At 45.6% G+C, this 17,396-nt stretch overlaps 2 protein-coding genes across 6 annotated transcripts in view; one reads left to right on the top strand and one right to left on the bottom strand.

The window, feature by feature from the left end:
* COL4A1 (collagen type IV alpha 1 chain) overlaps positions 1 to 2,757 on the bottom strand; it is a 131,198-nt gene extending 128,441 nt beyond the window's left edge. For both annotated transcript variants that reach the window (XM_071807305.1, XM_065829657.2), the window contains exon 1: positions 2,618 to 2,757. In XM_071807305.1, the coding sequence (XP_071663406.1) occupies positions 2,618 to 2,680 (63 nt within the window). In that variant the 5' untranslated portion in view covers positions 2,681 to 2,757. The remainder of the gene's footprint in view (positions 1 to 2,617) is intronic.
* Positions 2,758 to 2,821: 64 nt separating this feature from the next.
* Positions 2,822 to 17,396, top strand: part of COL4A2 (collagen type IV alpha 2 chain) — a 149,069-nt gene continuing 134,494 nt past the window's right edge. Inside the window, exons 1-3 of one of the 4 annotated variants that reach the window (XM_065829655.2) lie at positions 2,822 to 2,952; positions 3,328 to 3,431; positions 3,569 to 3,629. In XM_065829655.2, coding sequence (XP_065685727.2) covers positions 3,388 to 3,431; positions 3,569 to 3,629 — 105 coding nt within the window. In that variant the 5' untranslated portion in view covers positions 2,822 to 2,952; positions 3,328 to 3,387. Of the gene's footprint in view, positions 2,953 to 3,000; positions 3,159 to 3,327; positions 3,432 to 3,568; positions 3,630 to 17,396 lie in introns of those variants that run through there. The other 3 variants (XM_065829653.2, XM_065829654.2, XM_065829656.2) reach the window with 3 other exon arrangements.

The raw sequence follows: 17,396 nt of genomic DNA on the forward strand, positions 1-17,396 counted from the left end.
GTATATATTTAATCACAGATATGTCAGTGATAAAAACAATTTTTCACTCTGCCAGCCCTGTTACACTGCAGAACCACCAACCCCAGCACGGCATGAGCTGCTTCTGCTACGTTTGCATTCACAGGCACGATCTCAAGTACCTGCACAACCACAATGCACACATGAAGAAACATTTTTTTCCTGTGAGGGTGACCAAACACCTGCACAAGTTGCCCAGAGAGACTGAAGAGTCTGTGTCCTTGGAGACGTTCAAAAAACTGGCTGCACATGGCTTTGAGCAGCCTGCTGCGGTTGGCCCTGGTCTGTGCAGGGCATTGGACCAGATGATCTCCAAGGTACCCTCCAGTATCAGTGATGAAGGCCACAGGAGAGTTAAGAATATGAAAAGACTGTGGCTGCACAAATAATACATATATTTTATTTACTCTGATATAAGCTATTTTGGGGAAGGAAAGAACTAGCATCATTTTTTGGAGAACAGTAGTTGCTCCATTCAGCCTATGGCAAACGGTACTGCACAGAACCCTGCCTACCATGCAGTCTTCTGCTAACACAACTCCTCTTTAAATGTAAACAGCGGGAACCAATTTGTCTGAGGACAATGTAAGCACTGGGCCAGCTCTGCCAGCTCTCCAAAATCAGAAGAGGTCCTGCCCAGGTGTATAGTGGATCACACCACCCAGCCATGATCACTCAGAGGCATCAGCCTGGCTCAAGGACCTCCAAAGAAAAGCTCCTCAACCACCATCCACTCCTGGTACACTGCAAGCTAACAGCAGCCTCCATCGCCTTTTGGGTTGTTGCTAGTGACAGGCAACAGCGTGGAGCTGGGGACAATGCCAGCAGAACTGAACTGACTGAAAGGCCAGCCATGTATGGCTGAAAGTTTATCTAAGGCAATAAAACTGCAAGGAGCTCATGCTTGTGTTTCTCAGTGGTGCTGATGAGGAACTGTAAATCTGCAGTCAGCATAGCATAGAGAGAATGGTTCATTAGGAGGAAAACTTCATAATATAATTAACAGCTCCAGAAATCCTGATTCTAATAGAACAATTTATCCAGCACATTAAAGACATTTCTAAAACAGAGCCTCTTCAGAGTTGCTACAGAAGACCTTCAATTGTGTAACTGATATTAAAATTTGTATCTTCTTTTGATAAGAACATCTTCCCTATGTAGTTTTCTGTCTTTGACATGACTGTCATGATTTTACCCAACTACTTTACAGCACAAGACAAAAGCACATCTCACAAACTGACATTTATACTTCCAGGAATACCAAATTCAGAACTCAAACATGAATAATTTACTTCAAAAGATTTTAATTAATTAAAATTAATTATATCCTGAAAGGAATACAGATTAATCAGCTTAATGCCACATGATGAGTGAATTGCCTAAGAGGTGCATCACCAAGTGATTTACAGCAGTCACAGTAAGCCTGATATTATCAGCCTAGGAGCAACAGATAAGACACCAGAAGTTCAGTGCATTTCTTACTTCAGCTGATTCAAGGCATACATACTATCCCCATGGTCACACAGAGATACCATAATTATTATAGAACTTAATTTCATCTGAAACTGCAAGAAAAGAGTTTAAAATAACCATTTCCCATACTTCCTTTACTGATTAAAATGCTAATACAAGATCTGACATTTATAGCAGGAAGTACGACTAAAATCCATCTGCCACTGCCTGCTGAAGAGTTTTCTGTACCCCTGAATTTCACTGCTCCAATATCAACCTAACCAAATGCAAGAAACCAAAGAGACACAAAAAGATGACCTATTTCAAACTACTGTGTCAAATGCCCTTTACTTAGAGGTACAGAGGGAACTGCACAAATACTTCAGTAGTGCCAGGAAAGAGTCCTTTAACTTAAGAACAGCGGATAGCTAATATCTCAGTGATAAAATTAGCTCCCTGAGCAAAACTTTCAGACTACTTGCATACTTTCGATTTTAAATGTCTGTAGCTGAATCTGGCTCCATCGGGAGAGGTGCCAGCACTAAGCTTTAACTAACCATTATCATCGGGATCCTTCCTGCTTTACAGCCTACTGTCCATCGCGGGGGTCAAAGGCAGCGAGCACGCAGTTGGAGTCCAAGCAACCAACCCCTTTCCTTTCCTTTCCTTTCCTTTCCTTTCCTTTCCTTTCATCCCCAGGAAAGCTTTTTTTTTTTTTTTTCAGTGGAAACACAACTTGCTACTCTTAGGTCCCGGGTGGGTGCGTGCTTTATATTCCTTCCCCAGCCAGCGGCGCTCCTGGCCGACCCGTGGGAGAGCGAAGGGCGGCGGGGCCGGCCAGTCTCCCAGCTCTAACCCGCACCTCACCGCCAGCCCGTGAGGAGGCCGGGGCCCCACGCGTGGTGCCGGCCGCGCCGCCCCGCACCCACGGAGGGGCAGCCGGGCATCCCCGCCAAGCTCACCTGGCCGCTCCACCCTTCCGAAAGCGGAGGCCCCGCGCAATTCAGTCAGGGGCAGAGAACAGGGATGTGGGCTCACCGCGCCGATCCCCGCGGGCACCCCGTCCCCTCCCCGCGCGTCCCCGGGAGAGGGTCCTGCGTGGGCACCCCGTCGCGTAGCCCGGGGGAGCCGCCCCCCGCGTACTCACCGCGGCAGACACGGCGCTGAGCTCGGCGCTCAGCAGCAGCCCGAAGCCCAGCCAGAGCCGCATGCTGCCGCGCACCGCACCGCGCCGTCGGTCCCTGGGCGGCGGGGCGCCGGCGGCTCAGTGTGGGGCTCCGCGGGGCCGGCCCCACATGCGCGCCTCTCCCCTCCGTGGCGGCCGCGGCGCCTGCAATGCCTCGGGGGCGAGGGACTAGCCGCGCCGTAACCGATGGGCGGCGGCAGCCCCCTCTCCTCCCCCCGGGCGGGGACCCTGGGAGGGCGCAACCTCGCCCGCTCCCCGCCGGCCGCAGTTCCTCCTCCTCCTCCTCCCCGCTGCGGGTGGGTGGCGGGCCGGCGGCGGGGGGGATGTGGGCGGAGGGGGGGAGGCGCGCCGTTTCCTCGCCCCAAACTGCCGCTGCTGCCGGGAGGGCACGGTAGCGCGGCGCGCAACGGTGCGGAGCGGGCGCGGAAGGGGCCGGGGCAAGGGAAGGGGCCGGGGACACTGGCTCTGCCCGGCCCGTCGGGGTCCGCGCCCCCGCGGGTAGGTGCGCGCCGGAGGGACGCCGCTAAGCGCGACGCGGGGAGCGGCGCTACCTCTTGTCTTTCCCCGTCCCGGGATCGGCCCGGCCGGTGGGGCCGCTCCCCGCCCCGCCGAGCCCGGAGACCTCCGCCGAGGGGACCGGAGTTACATGCGGGCTCTTCTCTGCCTTGCAGGGGCGGCCGTCCGGCGGGAGAAAACCTTGAGCCGAACCCACGGGCAGGGAAGGAGCGAAAATGGACATCTCGCAGCTTCCCAGCGCACATATTTTTTTTTGTCAGTAAGTAATTCCGCTCGGCAGGCTTTTGGAAATAACTCCTTTAAAGTGGTATTGTCACCTTTAACTGCAGAGTTTCATCACGTGCTTGTTTTGTGTTGGCTTAAAACAATCTTGTGTTTATTCACCTTTTCCTGCAGGGATCTGGGGCTTCTACTGATCCTGATGGAAGTCGTGCTGTCAGCCGTCAAAGTGGATGCTGTAAGTAAAATGCCTTGGGACTTTTACTGAGGAGAGGCGGGGGGAAAGCAGTTTCCTTGGTACCAGAAAGTGAGGAACTGCTTTTTCTTTTGCTGGATGGCTTATCTATCATTCAGTTAAAAGAAACAACCAACAAATCATCTCTGCTAGCTTTACAGATTACTGCCTTCAACAAAATGATGTTTAGCAGAAAAGCATAAGGCTTCAGTGTCAGGTTGTTGGAAGTATTCCTCTATTACTTTTGCACAGATTGGGCAATTTGTTAAAGTGATAGCAAAGCAAACCCCACAGCTGCTTCATTTTCATAAGAAAAGCACCAAAAATACAGTATTACAGGTACCAGAGACTACTTTGGAGAAGTTAACCTGCTGATTAAGTCTCTTCAGTTAAGTACAGACCTTCATCTGAGGACTGAGAAGTTGAAGCTATGGCTTATTTTTACAAACCAGAGGCATGTTTATAAATAAATTCTTGCTTAAATTAAATTGTTAAATCCAAAAATAGGTAAGTTAGGTGCTATATGGGTGGCTGCGACTATCCGCTTGAGGTGTTGATGTAAACAGAAGTTATTAAACTCTTGGGTCATTGCCTCAAGGATGTGAAGGAAGTGAGTGATAACATATACGAGAGTGCAACATTTGAGTGTTACAAAGCTTGCTGAATTCAATTGAAAGATTGTCATTGTCGCGACTAGGTGCTGGATCAGGCCTGAGTACAACAGAATGACAGGTTGCTAAGACATGGTTTGTGGCTGCATTGGTCAGCCACCAAGTGTGGGTAACGTGGTCACGTGCAAGTGGGATTTTGGTTACATTCTTTTCAAAAGCTATCCTACTCATATTTTAATCCTACTGTCTGCAACTCTCACCCCTTTTTAATGACTTTGTACTCCTCATAGATATCTGATGTGGTTACATCTTTGTGGTGAGATGGCATAATATGTTAAGGAATGGAAAGTACAAGGGCTTTTGCAGTACGAGTTGTGACACACGACAATTCTGCACTCAAGCTGCAGCTGGCAGGGAGAGTTTGCCCATGGGTCTGTGTGGCTGGCTGGTCTCTTCACATTGTGGCTGAGCAAGAGGTGGTGGGCTGGGGACCCACAGCCCCATGGGAGGGGACACGAGTGAGGACCCCAAGTGTCACATGCTACATTTCTTTGCCATGTTTTCATAGACACATCATTCTGCTGAGTAGCACTAAATGGACCACGTGCTATTGAAACCAGAGCAGGCTGGTGATAACGCGAGTGTTCTAGGCCAAGTAATGACATCACTGGGATCAGTTGACATAAAAAGGCGGCATTTTTGGTATGATTCTTTTTAAGAAGTTGTGCTGTAGCGTGCGTAGCATGATACCTGAGCTTCATCTGTAGCTTTGCTAATTCATTCTCCTTCATGTTCTTGCTTGTACACTGCAGGCTGTGGCGTTAATGCAGAGCTATACTGAAGAGGTGTTCAAGCTGCATCAGTTAGTGGGTGCAGTTTGGTCATGGCTGCTTGAATTGCCACATGCTGGTTTTCCCAGAGTATCTTGGAAGAGTAAATTGGCCTGCTTGGAGGTCTGATCTCCCTGATTTAACAGTTCCCCAGGTGAGGGCTGCATAGGAGATGAAACACCCCAGTGAATGCGAGTGAGGAAGTTTGGTCATGTTTCCATGAAAAACTAGAGCTGCATTGCCACCAAAATATTTATCCCATTTTCCACCCATATGCCACTCCCTTCCCTTGGCCAGCACACATCTTTCTATAGTCATGTGGTGAACTGAATTGGAAAATTACTTGTTTAAACTCATCAGTCTCAAGTAGAGAAGAGGGGTGAGAGCTAACTTCAGCCTGGATCAGACCACCACTTATATTCATAGAAACTTGGGCTGGCACAGGACTGGGAGCAGGCAGCTGGGGGTGAAAGAAGCAGAGGGCTTGCTCCTTGTGATGACAGCTTTGGTCAAGTGTGTTTGCAAAGTGACAAAGTATGAGAAGCAGCAGCACCTGAGTAATGGCAGGTGCAGTCATATTCTTTATATTGTAATCCTCTTTGTCACGTTGAACCTTCTACTATTTGTTACACAGATAAATGTGCTTATGTTATGAAGTGCTTTATTAGCTTTGATTTAAAAAATACTGTGAATGAGTGAAGTCTGTGGGACTAGACCTTAAAAGTCATGGTTCTGCCTGTAATGAGACAAGCAGAGCAGCTGAGCTTGACAGCCATATATATGTGAATGACTAACAGCTGCTGGAGATAAGTGGTGTTATATGAGTGAAAATGCATATAGGAAGAAACTGGGATGAGATTAAGGAGAAAGCCAGGAAGGAGGGAAAGAGAAAGGGGGGAACTTGGAGCATTTGAATGGAAGTCTTGCCTGGCAGACTGCTGCAAGCTGTTAGGGAGACAGATGTTTCTCAGTAGAGAAGGAAGCGAGAGGAAGAAAAAGGAGGATGTTTAGGTTATCTGAGGATTGGGGAAGAAGAAATGGTGCCTTTGGGGAGACGAGAGGATACTGGTTGCAGCCTTGAAGAGAGCTAAGGAAGAGTCCCTGGATGGAAATGCAAGGAGAGACAGCCAGATGAAGCGAATCAGGCTCCATTTATCTTTAGCGCTTTTTTGGCATACACTGGCAATGTTAAAGCCGCCAAATAACTTTGGAACGATTCTAAATTGTAGATTTAAATCTTCATCTGGCTTAAATAAAATTAAGTTGCCTTAACTACCCAAAGTTTAGCCAAGTTTGCAGATTTCTTCTCCCTCTTTCTCTCTCTACAAATACATTGCATCCAAAATAAAATTCTAGGATTTGGGTTTTTTTTTCTTTTCAGAGAGGATATATCGTTTGATAATGCTGATTTTTTTTTTTCCTTTCATCTTTCCCAAAGCACATGTCTTCCTAAGTAGTTTTGTGTCATTTTATAACTTTACTGATGCCCCCTTAGTAAATACTTTAAACTGTCCCTAAGGAAAATAACTTTTTTTAAAAAGTTATATTCTGATGGGAGCAATGGAATCCCAGAAAAGAAGAAAATGATTGTCAGATAAAAGAAAGAAACAAAAGTGAGAGAGAACAAGTTAGAATAACATTTGCAAAAATACCTGCAAGTAAGAGATGATAGTTGACATATAAAAATGAGAACATACATAGATATATAGAGAGGTTTATGTAGAAAGAAAATAGAATTGAAGTAATGCATGAGATAAAATTCTCATGGCTTCTGTGACATTGTAAGGGATGTATTAGGAGGAATGTCATCAAACGCAGAGAAGCAGCAATTCTTAAAAAAAGAGGATAAAGCCAACAATGATATGTACTTCTTTCTATAGACTTCATTGTGCAATAAGATTGCTGACATGGGTGCCTGAGTTATTGCTCTAAGTTAAAATGTGTCAATGCTCTGTGGCTATCTTACATCCAGGTTTTCCCAGATGTGGCCTGTTTTATTCCATCTGGAAAATTTTGTCTGGTTGAAACACGAGGACTTTTTACATTAACGCAGTATTTCCAGGATGAAAGAAGCCAGGGTGGAGTAATCACCTGCTGAGCATGTCCACTGTGAACACACGCACTAAGATTGCAGTGTGCAAAACGAGATAGTTACGGCATGCATGCTGCCCAGGTGATCTAGGAATGAGTTGTCAATGTAATGTATTGATTTCTTCTGCTGGATTACTTAGTACATGAAAAGTAAACGTCTCTTCCTGGAAATACCAGACCACCTACCTGCTCACTGCTTCAGAAGGGATAGGCGAGGAAGGAGAGGAGGCGGGGTAGCCATGTATGTTAGGGAGGGTTTTGGTTGTTTGGAACTTGAGGAGGGTGATGATAGGGTTGAGTGTCTATGAGAATAAAGGAAGAGGGCAACAAGGTGGACATCCTGGTTGGGGTATGTTGAAGGATGAAGAGGCAGATGAAATATTTTGCAGGCAGCTGGGAAAAGTCTCCCAATCACTAGCCTTTGTTCTTATGGGGGACTTCAACTTACCAGATGTCTGCTGGAAGTACAACACAGCAGAGAGGAAGCAGAGCAGTCTAGGAGGCCTCTGGAGTGTATGGAAGACAACTTCCTAACACAGCTGCTTAGTGAGCCTACCAGGGAAGGAGCCCCCCTGGATCTGTTGTTTGTAAATAGAGAAGGGCTCGTGGGCAACATGTTGGTTGGAGGTCGCCTTGGGTATAGTGATCGTTAAATGACTGAGTTCTGCCAGGGGAGGTTTAGATTGGATATTAGGAAAAAATTCTTCACAGAAGGGATTGTCAGGCATTGGAACAGGCTGCCCAGGGAAGTGGTGGAGTCACCATCCCTGGAAATGTTTAAAAGGTGTTTAAAAGGCATTTAGATGAGGTTCTTAGGGACATGGTTACGGTTGGACTCGATCCTGAGGGTCTCTTCCAACCACAATTATTCTGTGATTCTATGAATAGCTCTACCTAGGAGATCCCCCAAAAAGAAATGTCACAATCCTATTAGTGTACAGGTTGATTCATCTTTGAGTCAGAATTGTGATCTGTGAGAAAACAGGACAGAATAATAATACCTTGCAAAAAAAAACAGTACATTGAGGAGCCTCTTGGGATATCTCATCACTTTATTCAAAATTTCTGTGAACCCTGAAAGAATTTGGGTAGTGGAGAGAGGCCTCTTTCTACCTTCAGTCATGGAGCTGTGAAGAAGGGGCAGCTCTGTTAAAGAACTGAGAAGTCCTGAGTGAAGGAGGTGGCATCCAGGCAGCTACATAAGGCAAAACCCCTTGGTTTCACCGATACCAACAGCCATACATTGGTCTGCAGTGATGAGGATCATGGTGTGCATCATGCTGCAGATGGGCAGTAAGGCCGGATTTTTGATTTTTCTTTTATCAGAACCAGGATTTCGCCTGTCAGTATCATACAATGTAAGGCAGACTAACACACTCACTGCAGGTATTGCATACATGGAAATGCAGTCATATGGTCCATAGATTTAGATTCCTTCTTTCTGGTCCCTTCTTTCTTGTGTGCTGTCTACTCCATTCACTGATAAGAGAGTTTCCTTAAATGTCTCTTTCCCTTGTTATTCCTCAAATTCTTCCTTGAAATTCTTTTTTGCTGCCATGCCTATGAAACCAATATGCTTCTTAACTTCTGATTAATTAATCACTGTTCCTAGGATGATTTCTTAAAGGGTGATTTCTACTCTGTGTGGATTAGAGGCACTTTTCTTTAGGAACAGCCATATCCTAACACTGATCCAAGTTGTTCACTCAGGAACTAAAGACAGGTTGCACCAAAAGCAATATATTGTGTCTCCCTGAAATCAGCAGTGAGGAGGAGGACATTCTTATGTGTGTCCATGTTCTTTATTCTCTCAGTGTAAAGCCACACATAGATTTGTTACACACTTTTTCATGTGAGGAGATCAGAAGCATGCTCAATGAATATCTGCAATAATATATTCAGAAGTATATTCTTAGAGTTATTAAATGGCATATGATATAGTCATGTTGCATTTGACAGGAGAAGAGGTGGAGTTCTGTCAGCTTCCCATATTTCTTAGAGGCTAAAATGTTAATACTGAGAGACAAAGTAAATTATCATGTAATAAAATGATCTTGTTATTTTTGTCACCTTACTCTGAAAGTAGCTGAAGCAGTTTCAAAAATTCAGCATCGCTTTTCCTTGAGCTTTTAAAGTAGCACATCTGGGTTTTATTGTGTAGTAATTGCACCACAGGAAGTCTTTATGCATTATGGTACTAAATCTACCACGTATTTTTTAAAATTTTGTGCAAAAAAAAATATTTATAAGTCCCAACAGATTTGCCTTACCCAAAATGTAAAGCTGTGTTGCGGCTTATTCAGTTATACTATAAGCAAACACATTTGTTGTAAACATTTCAATTCAGTAGTTAAGATCACAGTTTGTATTAGTGGCCCTTTTTTTTTTTTTTTCTTTTTGCAGTGATGAATTTCTTGTTTGGGACCAGACTATTCTTTATTAGTTCATTGCTTTTGTTTTTCCAAGCCAAAAACTGGTCAAGGAGTGGAACATTCTTTTTATTGTATTATACCAATCCAAGATCTTAGGAGCGTTCAAAGTTAATTTAGTAGCTTACAGTTAAGATATCTTTGCTTGCCAAAGAAGGCAGCTTTTCTCCTCTAACCCCCTCTCCCTTAGGAAACTAATGCCTTGCCCTATTCACAGTACCTTGTTTGCTCCTAAGGAGCAAAAAGCACAGTGAAATTTGTGGTATTTCCTGATGTTTATCAACAGTTACTTTCGTTAAAATGGCAGCAGCTAGTTGACAGCAGCAGTTGACTCAGCTCGCAGTGAAAGTATGTGATTTTTATCATGCAAATATTTCTGAGTGACTAAGGACCAACATTTTTGATTTTCATGTGCTCTCTTTTGTCCATTTGGAAGCTGAATGTGCTGGTGCGAATCCTGGCCATGCAAGGGTAGCTCCTTGTTTTCAGACCCTAGAAATAATGTGTAGCAAGGGAAAAGCTCTTGCAGAGAAGTTAATGAGCAAACTTGCCATTGCATGAGTAATTGCACATAGTTCAGCTGGATCATGTTTTTGCAGCGCAGTTTGATCTCTTCAATAATTATGGTATTTGACCAGGCTGCTGCATCTTCCAAACACTTGTGGTTTTGCACCATCTTTCAGCTTCTGCTTTTGCACATCCTAGGAACAAGGGGAGGTACAGATGCTGTTGATTCAGCAGCAGTGCAGGAACCAGGAGTTGGAGGCTGGGGTGGAGAGGCAGGCAGGGTCTTTGCACTCCTGTCACGTCCCTGGAGCAGCAGTGGGTCCAGGGGTGGTCACTGGGGCCAAACACAGCCCTGGAGAGCTGGGCAGGGCCATAGGGATGGACGAATCGAGGCCAGGCTGGGGTGTTGGCCCACAGGTGGGGTCAGGGAGGCCCATGGCGAGGTACAGGCATAGAATCATAGAATAGAATCATAGAATCTTTTTGGCTGGAGGAGACCTTTAAGAACATCGAGTCCAACCATTAACCTAGCACTGCCAAGTCCACCAGTGAACCATATCCCTAAGAACCTCATCTATACGTCTTTTAAACCCCTCCAGGGATGGTGACTCAATCACTTCCCTGGGCAGCCTGTTCCAATGCCTGACAACCCTTTCCATGAAGAATTTTTTCCTAACATTCAATCTAAACCTCTCCTGACACAACTTAAGGACATTTCCTCTCATCCTATCACTTGTTATTCAGGAGAAAAGACCAACCCCCTCCATGCTACAACCTCCTTTCAGGTGGATGCAGAGAGTGATAAGGTCTCCCCTCAGCCTTCTTTTCTCCAGGGTAAACAGCCCCAGTTCCCTCAGCCGCTCCTCATCAGACTTGTGCTCCAGACTCCTCACCAGCTTCGTTGCCCTTCTCTGAACTCACTCCAGCACCTCAGTGTCTTTCTTGTAATGAGAAGCCCGAAACTGAACAAAGGATTTGAAGTGCGACCTCACCAGCACAGAGTACAGGGGGACAGTCACTTCTCTATTCCCGCTGGCCACACTATGTCTGATACAAGCCAGCATACCCAGAGTTTGGCCCAAGCTCACAAGCCTCTGGCGAGCTGAGGGGGAAGCCCCACTTCTCACGGCTGTTTTCCCACACAGCTCGATTCACACCCCTCTGCAAGGGGCGGCCGTGCAGCTGCACCAGGGGCTGGCCCTGCGCCCGGGCAGCCGGTCCTGGGGCTCCCCTGAGGCGGGACGGGGAGTGGGGCCTGAGGCGGCCGGTGGGTCCTGGTGCAGCCTGGCAAGCCCAGGGGTGGCCATGGAGCAGGAAGCAAGCATACCGGAAAAGCAGGTGTGCAGGTTTAAAATTCGGTGGAGGTTTTGGGAAATTAGCATTATTTTAGGAGAGCCAGGACAGAATTTCAAAATTGACCTCAGCCTTCCATATATATTTTTTGTCAAGAAAAAAAAAGTTTCAATGTAAATTTACCAATGAGTTCTATTTTGATTCTAGACATGCGAGATCAGAAGAACATTTAGATCATATTCCTGTGCGACCTCACCTAGACGTTCCTGCTCCAGCAGGGGGATTGGACTAGATGATCTTTTGAGGTCCCTTCCAATCCCAAACATACTGTGATACCGTGATATATGTTATTAAGGATGTATGCTTACTGGGATATTTCAGGCATCCTTTTTCTTTTCTGAAATGATCCCAACATTTGTTTTTAAGGAGCTTTCTGAAGTCAGCAAGTAAAGATCATTCAGATAAATAGGGCTTGGCTTAATTTTGGCAGGTCTTAGCTGTAGATCGTGCCCACACCTCCTCTCACAATTGATTGATGGAGCCAAGTAATAAATTCTTTATTCTGACTATACTTTTCCTTTGTATTTCACAAGGTTTTTAAAGGTTCTTTGCTTTTCAAAATTACCTTCTGACTATATAATCAGGCTGGGATGTCAGGCAAAATGAAATACTTTGAATACATCACAAACCCTTCCATTTGTCCTATTATACAAGTGGGTGGTTTATTTTTGTAATTTTTGTTTGTTTGTTTGTTTTTTGCTTGCGTCATTAGAAAACAACTAACTGCCTCAGGTTTAAGCTTTGTCTCAAAGCACAGTGTTTACACCCAACGCAACTCCCGGAGCTTGTGCACCGCCATCGGTGCCAGTTGTGGCGGGCAGAGTGGCGCGGCTGTCCCTCTGTCCTTCTGTCCGTCCTCGTGAGGCCATGGCTTCTGGCTCAGCAGGAAGCTGACTGCCTCGCTGCACGCCCTGGCCTCCTGCGGAAACGCGAGCTTGGAAACAAACCTGCTCTTCATCGGGGATTAAAAAAAATAAAAAATAAAAAAAAAAAGGAAAATTAAAAGAGAAGCATCTGTACAAATTGGCAATTTGCTGCCTGTACCGTGGGAGTCTCTGTTGTCAGGTTCTGCCCTTGCAGCTGTGAGGAGCAGAATCATTTCTTAAGGTAGGGGCTGGAAACTGGGAAAGCTTAGGAGGCTTTCGCCATCGCGCTCGTGTGTGCGTCGCTCTCAGCACAGTGTTGGCCCCTGCTGCCCTGCCTGTGCAATCCCTGGACTTGCTGCAAAGAGATGAGGAAAGGCATTTTCACATTCAAGCTGCAGCCTCGCCAGCCCCATGTAATTGATGTTCAGTCACCTGGTCCAAGTCTCGCAGCACCCCAAACATGTGTGCGGAGACGCAGGGAGTGACTCCGGGAGGAGAGCGGAGCTGCTCCCCGGGGCTGCCGGCGTGTCCCGGGTGGCGAAGGGAGTGGGCAGAAAGGAATGCCGCTCCCGCGCAGGGCTGGGAATAGCCACTGGGGCCGCGGAGCATGGGAAGCCTGCATATCTCCCCGAGCCGGCAGCCAGGGAAACAGTCTGCTGGAAACGGCCCAAACGTCTCTGCGTGACACTTGGAAAATCTTGAGTGACGCTGGCTGGAAGAAGGAAGTGAACGGGGAAACGTAAGTGTTTCCCTTGTGGTGTGCGGCTGAAGCTGGGCTTTCTCCAGGTGCTCTGTAGGTATGTGGTGAGAGTAGGTATAAAGAAGTAGAAAGCTGCCCAAATCTTCTGTCCTCTGTACATACCCACAAGGCAGCCAGCACATCTGTTACCTCTTAACTGACTAGAGCCCACAGGCTGCTTCCTCTCTGGCTGTGTCCCTTACAGTAAACCACAGAGTCCCAGGTGTATGCTCTGCCCTTGTGGTCAATTGGCACAGTCTGTCCATGCAACATGTCCATAGCAACAATTAGCCTTGGTAATTAGCCTCCTTAGCTTCCAAACCAGTGTGGCCCCTTAGAGACTGCCTGTGGTCCTTACATTTTGCTGACTCCTGCACCATGCCCAGAAGTGTCATGAGGGAGTGCTGAAGCAAAGCAAGCGAAAACTTCCAAGACCAAGCAATAAGAATGCACGGGACCTTTCTGACACCAAAATGGTACAGATGGTCAAGCTGCGGGGCACGGGGCTATTTAACACGTTAATGTAGACCTGGAGCATGTGTGCCTCAGACTGTGATAGATCAGTTGGCTGGAAATTGAGGTCCATGCTCATTTCTCTTATGCATCAGGGTATTGGGTAGTTTTACCTGATTAGGGATGAAATAGAAGAACTGAGCTGTTTCATGGTGAGATGCGGAAAGTGTCAGCATTCTTAATGCTTAAAGCTTGCTATGCAATGGTGTTTCTATGTCACTCACTCAAATAGGAAATTTATGCTAAGGAATACCAAAACCCCTCCTGATAATTGTGTTGTTTCATGGCATTATCATGCCCTATTTGTTGGTATCTACATCATATAAGTAAAACAAAGGACAAAAATAAGCATGTAAATAGATGTAAATGGCAATAGGCCACAAATCAAATTGCAAAAGTGAAGGTATCAAAAAAACATTCACTAGTTCTCTTTGTGATGCCTAAGTGTTAGGAAAAATAGTCCTTCCCAAGGAAAGGACAGTGACTAGAGTATATAGCATTGGGCTACGTGATGGTTTTCTGGTGGCTCGTGCTGCATTCCGCAACTGTGCTTTGATCTGTTCTTGGAGAGTATGAACACTGCAGTGCATCTCCTTCAGCTGCCTCCCTCTCCTAAGAGATTTCTTGTCTACATGGAGTGGTCAGATGAGGGGAATGGCAAAAATGTGATCTTGTAGCTTCTGGTTTTAAAATAAAGTCATGAATGGGTGAGTAGTAGAAGGCAGGGGGCATTTCCAGTTACTAAATAGACTTCATCAGACTCATAGGCCGTGAAATATGGTACTATTTCCACACATCAAGCTATCTATTACAGAATCCCTTCCAAGGGGTTATTATCTAGGTAAATTTATATGGCTTATGGACTGGGAAGCAATCTGGAAAAAATTAGTTTTCTCTTCAGCATTTATTTCCTTTTATGAATTCATGCCATCAAATTAAGATCCGAACATCTTACACCATCCATCCAATGCATGCTCTGACCAATATTGATCTGATTATTTTTCTGTGCAAGAGGGGAAATATTAAGCTCCCTTTGTTGTTTCTTGTTCATAACAATCCTGTTTGTGCCTTCAAGGGAATAAGATAGTAGCGATTCCTGATAAGGCATGATCTATAGTCTAAGATGTTAGAGAACTTCAAGAAAATGTTACCTCTGCTTTCACAACTCTAATCTTTTGCTTGAGGTTTGTATGGTCCCTTAGGAACACAGTACTACATAGGGTCACAATTGAGTAGATGTGTGATTAGTAATACAGCTTGAGGCTGGATGATAAATCACTTTGAAGACTGGGAGTGTAGTCTTGAATTTGTCTGAGTAAGGAATCCCTATGAGCCCTACAGCAACATGCTTGCGTGATCCTGCGCTCCTTAGTAGGTATGCAGGGCTTCATGCTTTGAACCAACTGGTCTGTTGGTTTTTTACCCCAAGGAAAAACATACAGCAGTTACTGTGACCAAGCCAGAGGCAGTCAGAAACATCGTACTGGCATGTTGGGAGCTGTTTGTGTATAGAATCCCGTTTCCATGAGGTGGACTCCTGGCTTGTCAGCTGCTTCATTGGAAGTATACCATCACAGATTAAGGATGATCTAATTTTTACTACTTCTTCAAGGTATTTCATTTAATGGGATTTCCATGTTAGTCATGTATCATACGCTGTCTTCCATAAAGCCAGTAACAAGTGTAAACAAGGAGAGAGGAACTGAAGTACAGCCGTCATTCGTTTTTAATGAGAGGTAGACTGAGATCCACCCCAGCGATGTACTCTTAGCCTTGAGGCTACCAATCTTTCATTAGGCTTTTAAAAAATGTTCTATTAAACGAGCACACATAACTTCATAGAATAGAATAATTAATTTGGAGAGATTAAAGCTCGTCCTTCTGAGGAGATAAAGGGATATGGAAATGCACAGGCCAAGTAGTTTCACTACTTACCCCGCAGACAGAGTCTGTAGAGGGGTTACCATGCTGCATGCAGGTAATGGGCAACCCCACAGTAATCCATTCATTTATACAGAAATGTCAACTCCCCAAGTCCATATATATATATATATGGAAGAAACCTGATTTTTCTTTTAATTTAAAAAGGGAAAGGAAGCCTCCTAAGACAGTCAACTCTTATCTCAAGATCCCCCATTGTTTGCTGTAAACATAAATTTACTCTTTTCTTTGAGGAAAGTACCCTTCCCCAATAGCTGAGAAGCCAGGCCTGGGACTATTCTGTTGTCTTGTGTGGCCTGATTGCCCTGAAGTTGTTTCAACTGCAGAAGTCTTGCTGTTCAGTCTCAGAATTTCTACTGTATCTTCCTACCTCCAAGTTTGCCTGCTGTCAAAAGGAGTACTCTTTTCCAATGAAAGGGCATGGGAAAATGTTGAATTAAAATAAAAGTGCAAGGCTGTTGCTCAGGGGTTTTTTCTTTCTTTTTTGGATGAAATACCAACTCAATTTTGCCATAGCTTAAAAAAATTTCCTTTTTCTGGCATTTCAGGACTAAATGTAGTTTTAAATAGTCTGGTTAGCCTTTGCAAAAAGTCTGGTTAGTAACGTCAGCTATCCCTTGTGTCCTTCAAATGAGCAATGTACACAAAGCCTCTGCTCCATAACACAAGCAGGAAAGACTTCTGACCTTTTGATCTGATGATCTGTTCCCAAAATCTCTCTGCATGTCCAAAAGCAGCAAGACAAATACCAGAAAACTTGGGAGACCTGAGCAAAGGGGAAGCTTCAGCATTTCACAGGCAGAAGCAGAGAGCAGCTCCCTAAGGGGTCCAGCTGCAAGACAGAGAATCATAGAATGTCCTGAGTTGGAAGGGACCCACATGGATCATCAAGTCCAACTTCTGTCCCTGCACAGGACAACCCCACAGTTCAGACCATGTGTCTGAGGATGTTGTCCACTTGCTTCTTGAACACTGTCAGGCTTGGGGCCGTGACACCTCCCTGGGGAACCTCTTCCAGGGTTCCACCACCCTCTGGGGGAAGAACCTTTTCCTAATGTCCAACCTAAACCTCCTGGGGGAGACCTGGAGATGCTGGCCACTGAAGACTCACACAGCTTTCCTCCTTCAAGCATGAGTGTCAAATTGCCCATCAGCCTCCACAGCAGGAGAGCCACATGGTCTGTGTTAAAGCATAAGCCCAAGATCAGAGCCGCAATTGACTCACTAGGGAGTGTGAGCAAGATGGGACTCACTGCCTGTCCATCCCTGTAGTGTTGATCTTCCTGCAGCCGTGGTGCAGCTGGGCCATGCCCTGATCTACATGATGAGAAGGTGCACATTGCCTGGCCAAAATATGGGGGAAAGGGAGCACATTCTCCCTGTTAGCGTATAAGCAGGCTGTTAACTACAGAGTGTTTAGAAAAGGTGGACCCAATTTCTAAAGAGATAGTGATTTCAAATTGGGTCCATCTTTTTAAAACACCCTGTCTTTTCTCCTCCTTGGCATTCAGTACACACATCCATGCCACAGTTGCATTACATTATCTGTCACACTTCTCAACTTTGAAAAGAACAGGGAAAGAAATGTTATATCCTTCCACACTCACAGTAGCATGCTATTGCGGGCCGATTTCCGTCACTGCAGGCTACTGAGCTGACTGTCTTGCCACGATAAAAGTTACTTTTCAGTAAGCCTGGTGTTTCTGCAGCTATAGCTTTCCTAATGAATTCCTCCAGCAGGTTGTACAAATAAACTGCAACCCAGACCATTCAAGTCAGATGCAGTACCTAAGGTGGGTCATTTGAAACCAGGTGTTTGAATCTCTGTGCTGTATCACTATGTGCTGCATTAGATATGCCCCAAAAGGTCACATGTTTCCAAAGAGTATA

This window comes from Patagioenas fasciata, chromosome 1, assembly GCF_037038585.1.
Source record: "Patagioenas fasciata isolate bPatFas1 chromosome 1, bPatFas1.hap1, whole genome shotgun sequence".
Classification (NCBI taxonomy): domain Eukaryota; kingdom Metazoa; phylum Chordata; class Aves; order Columbiformes; family Columbidae; genus Patagioenas; species Patagioenas fasciata.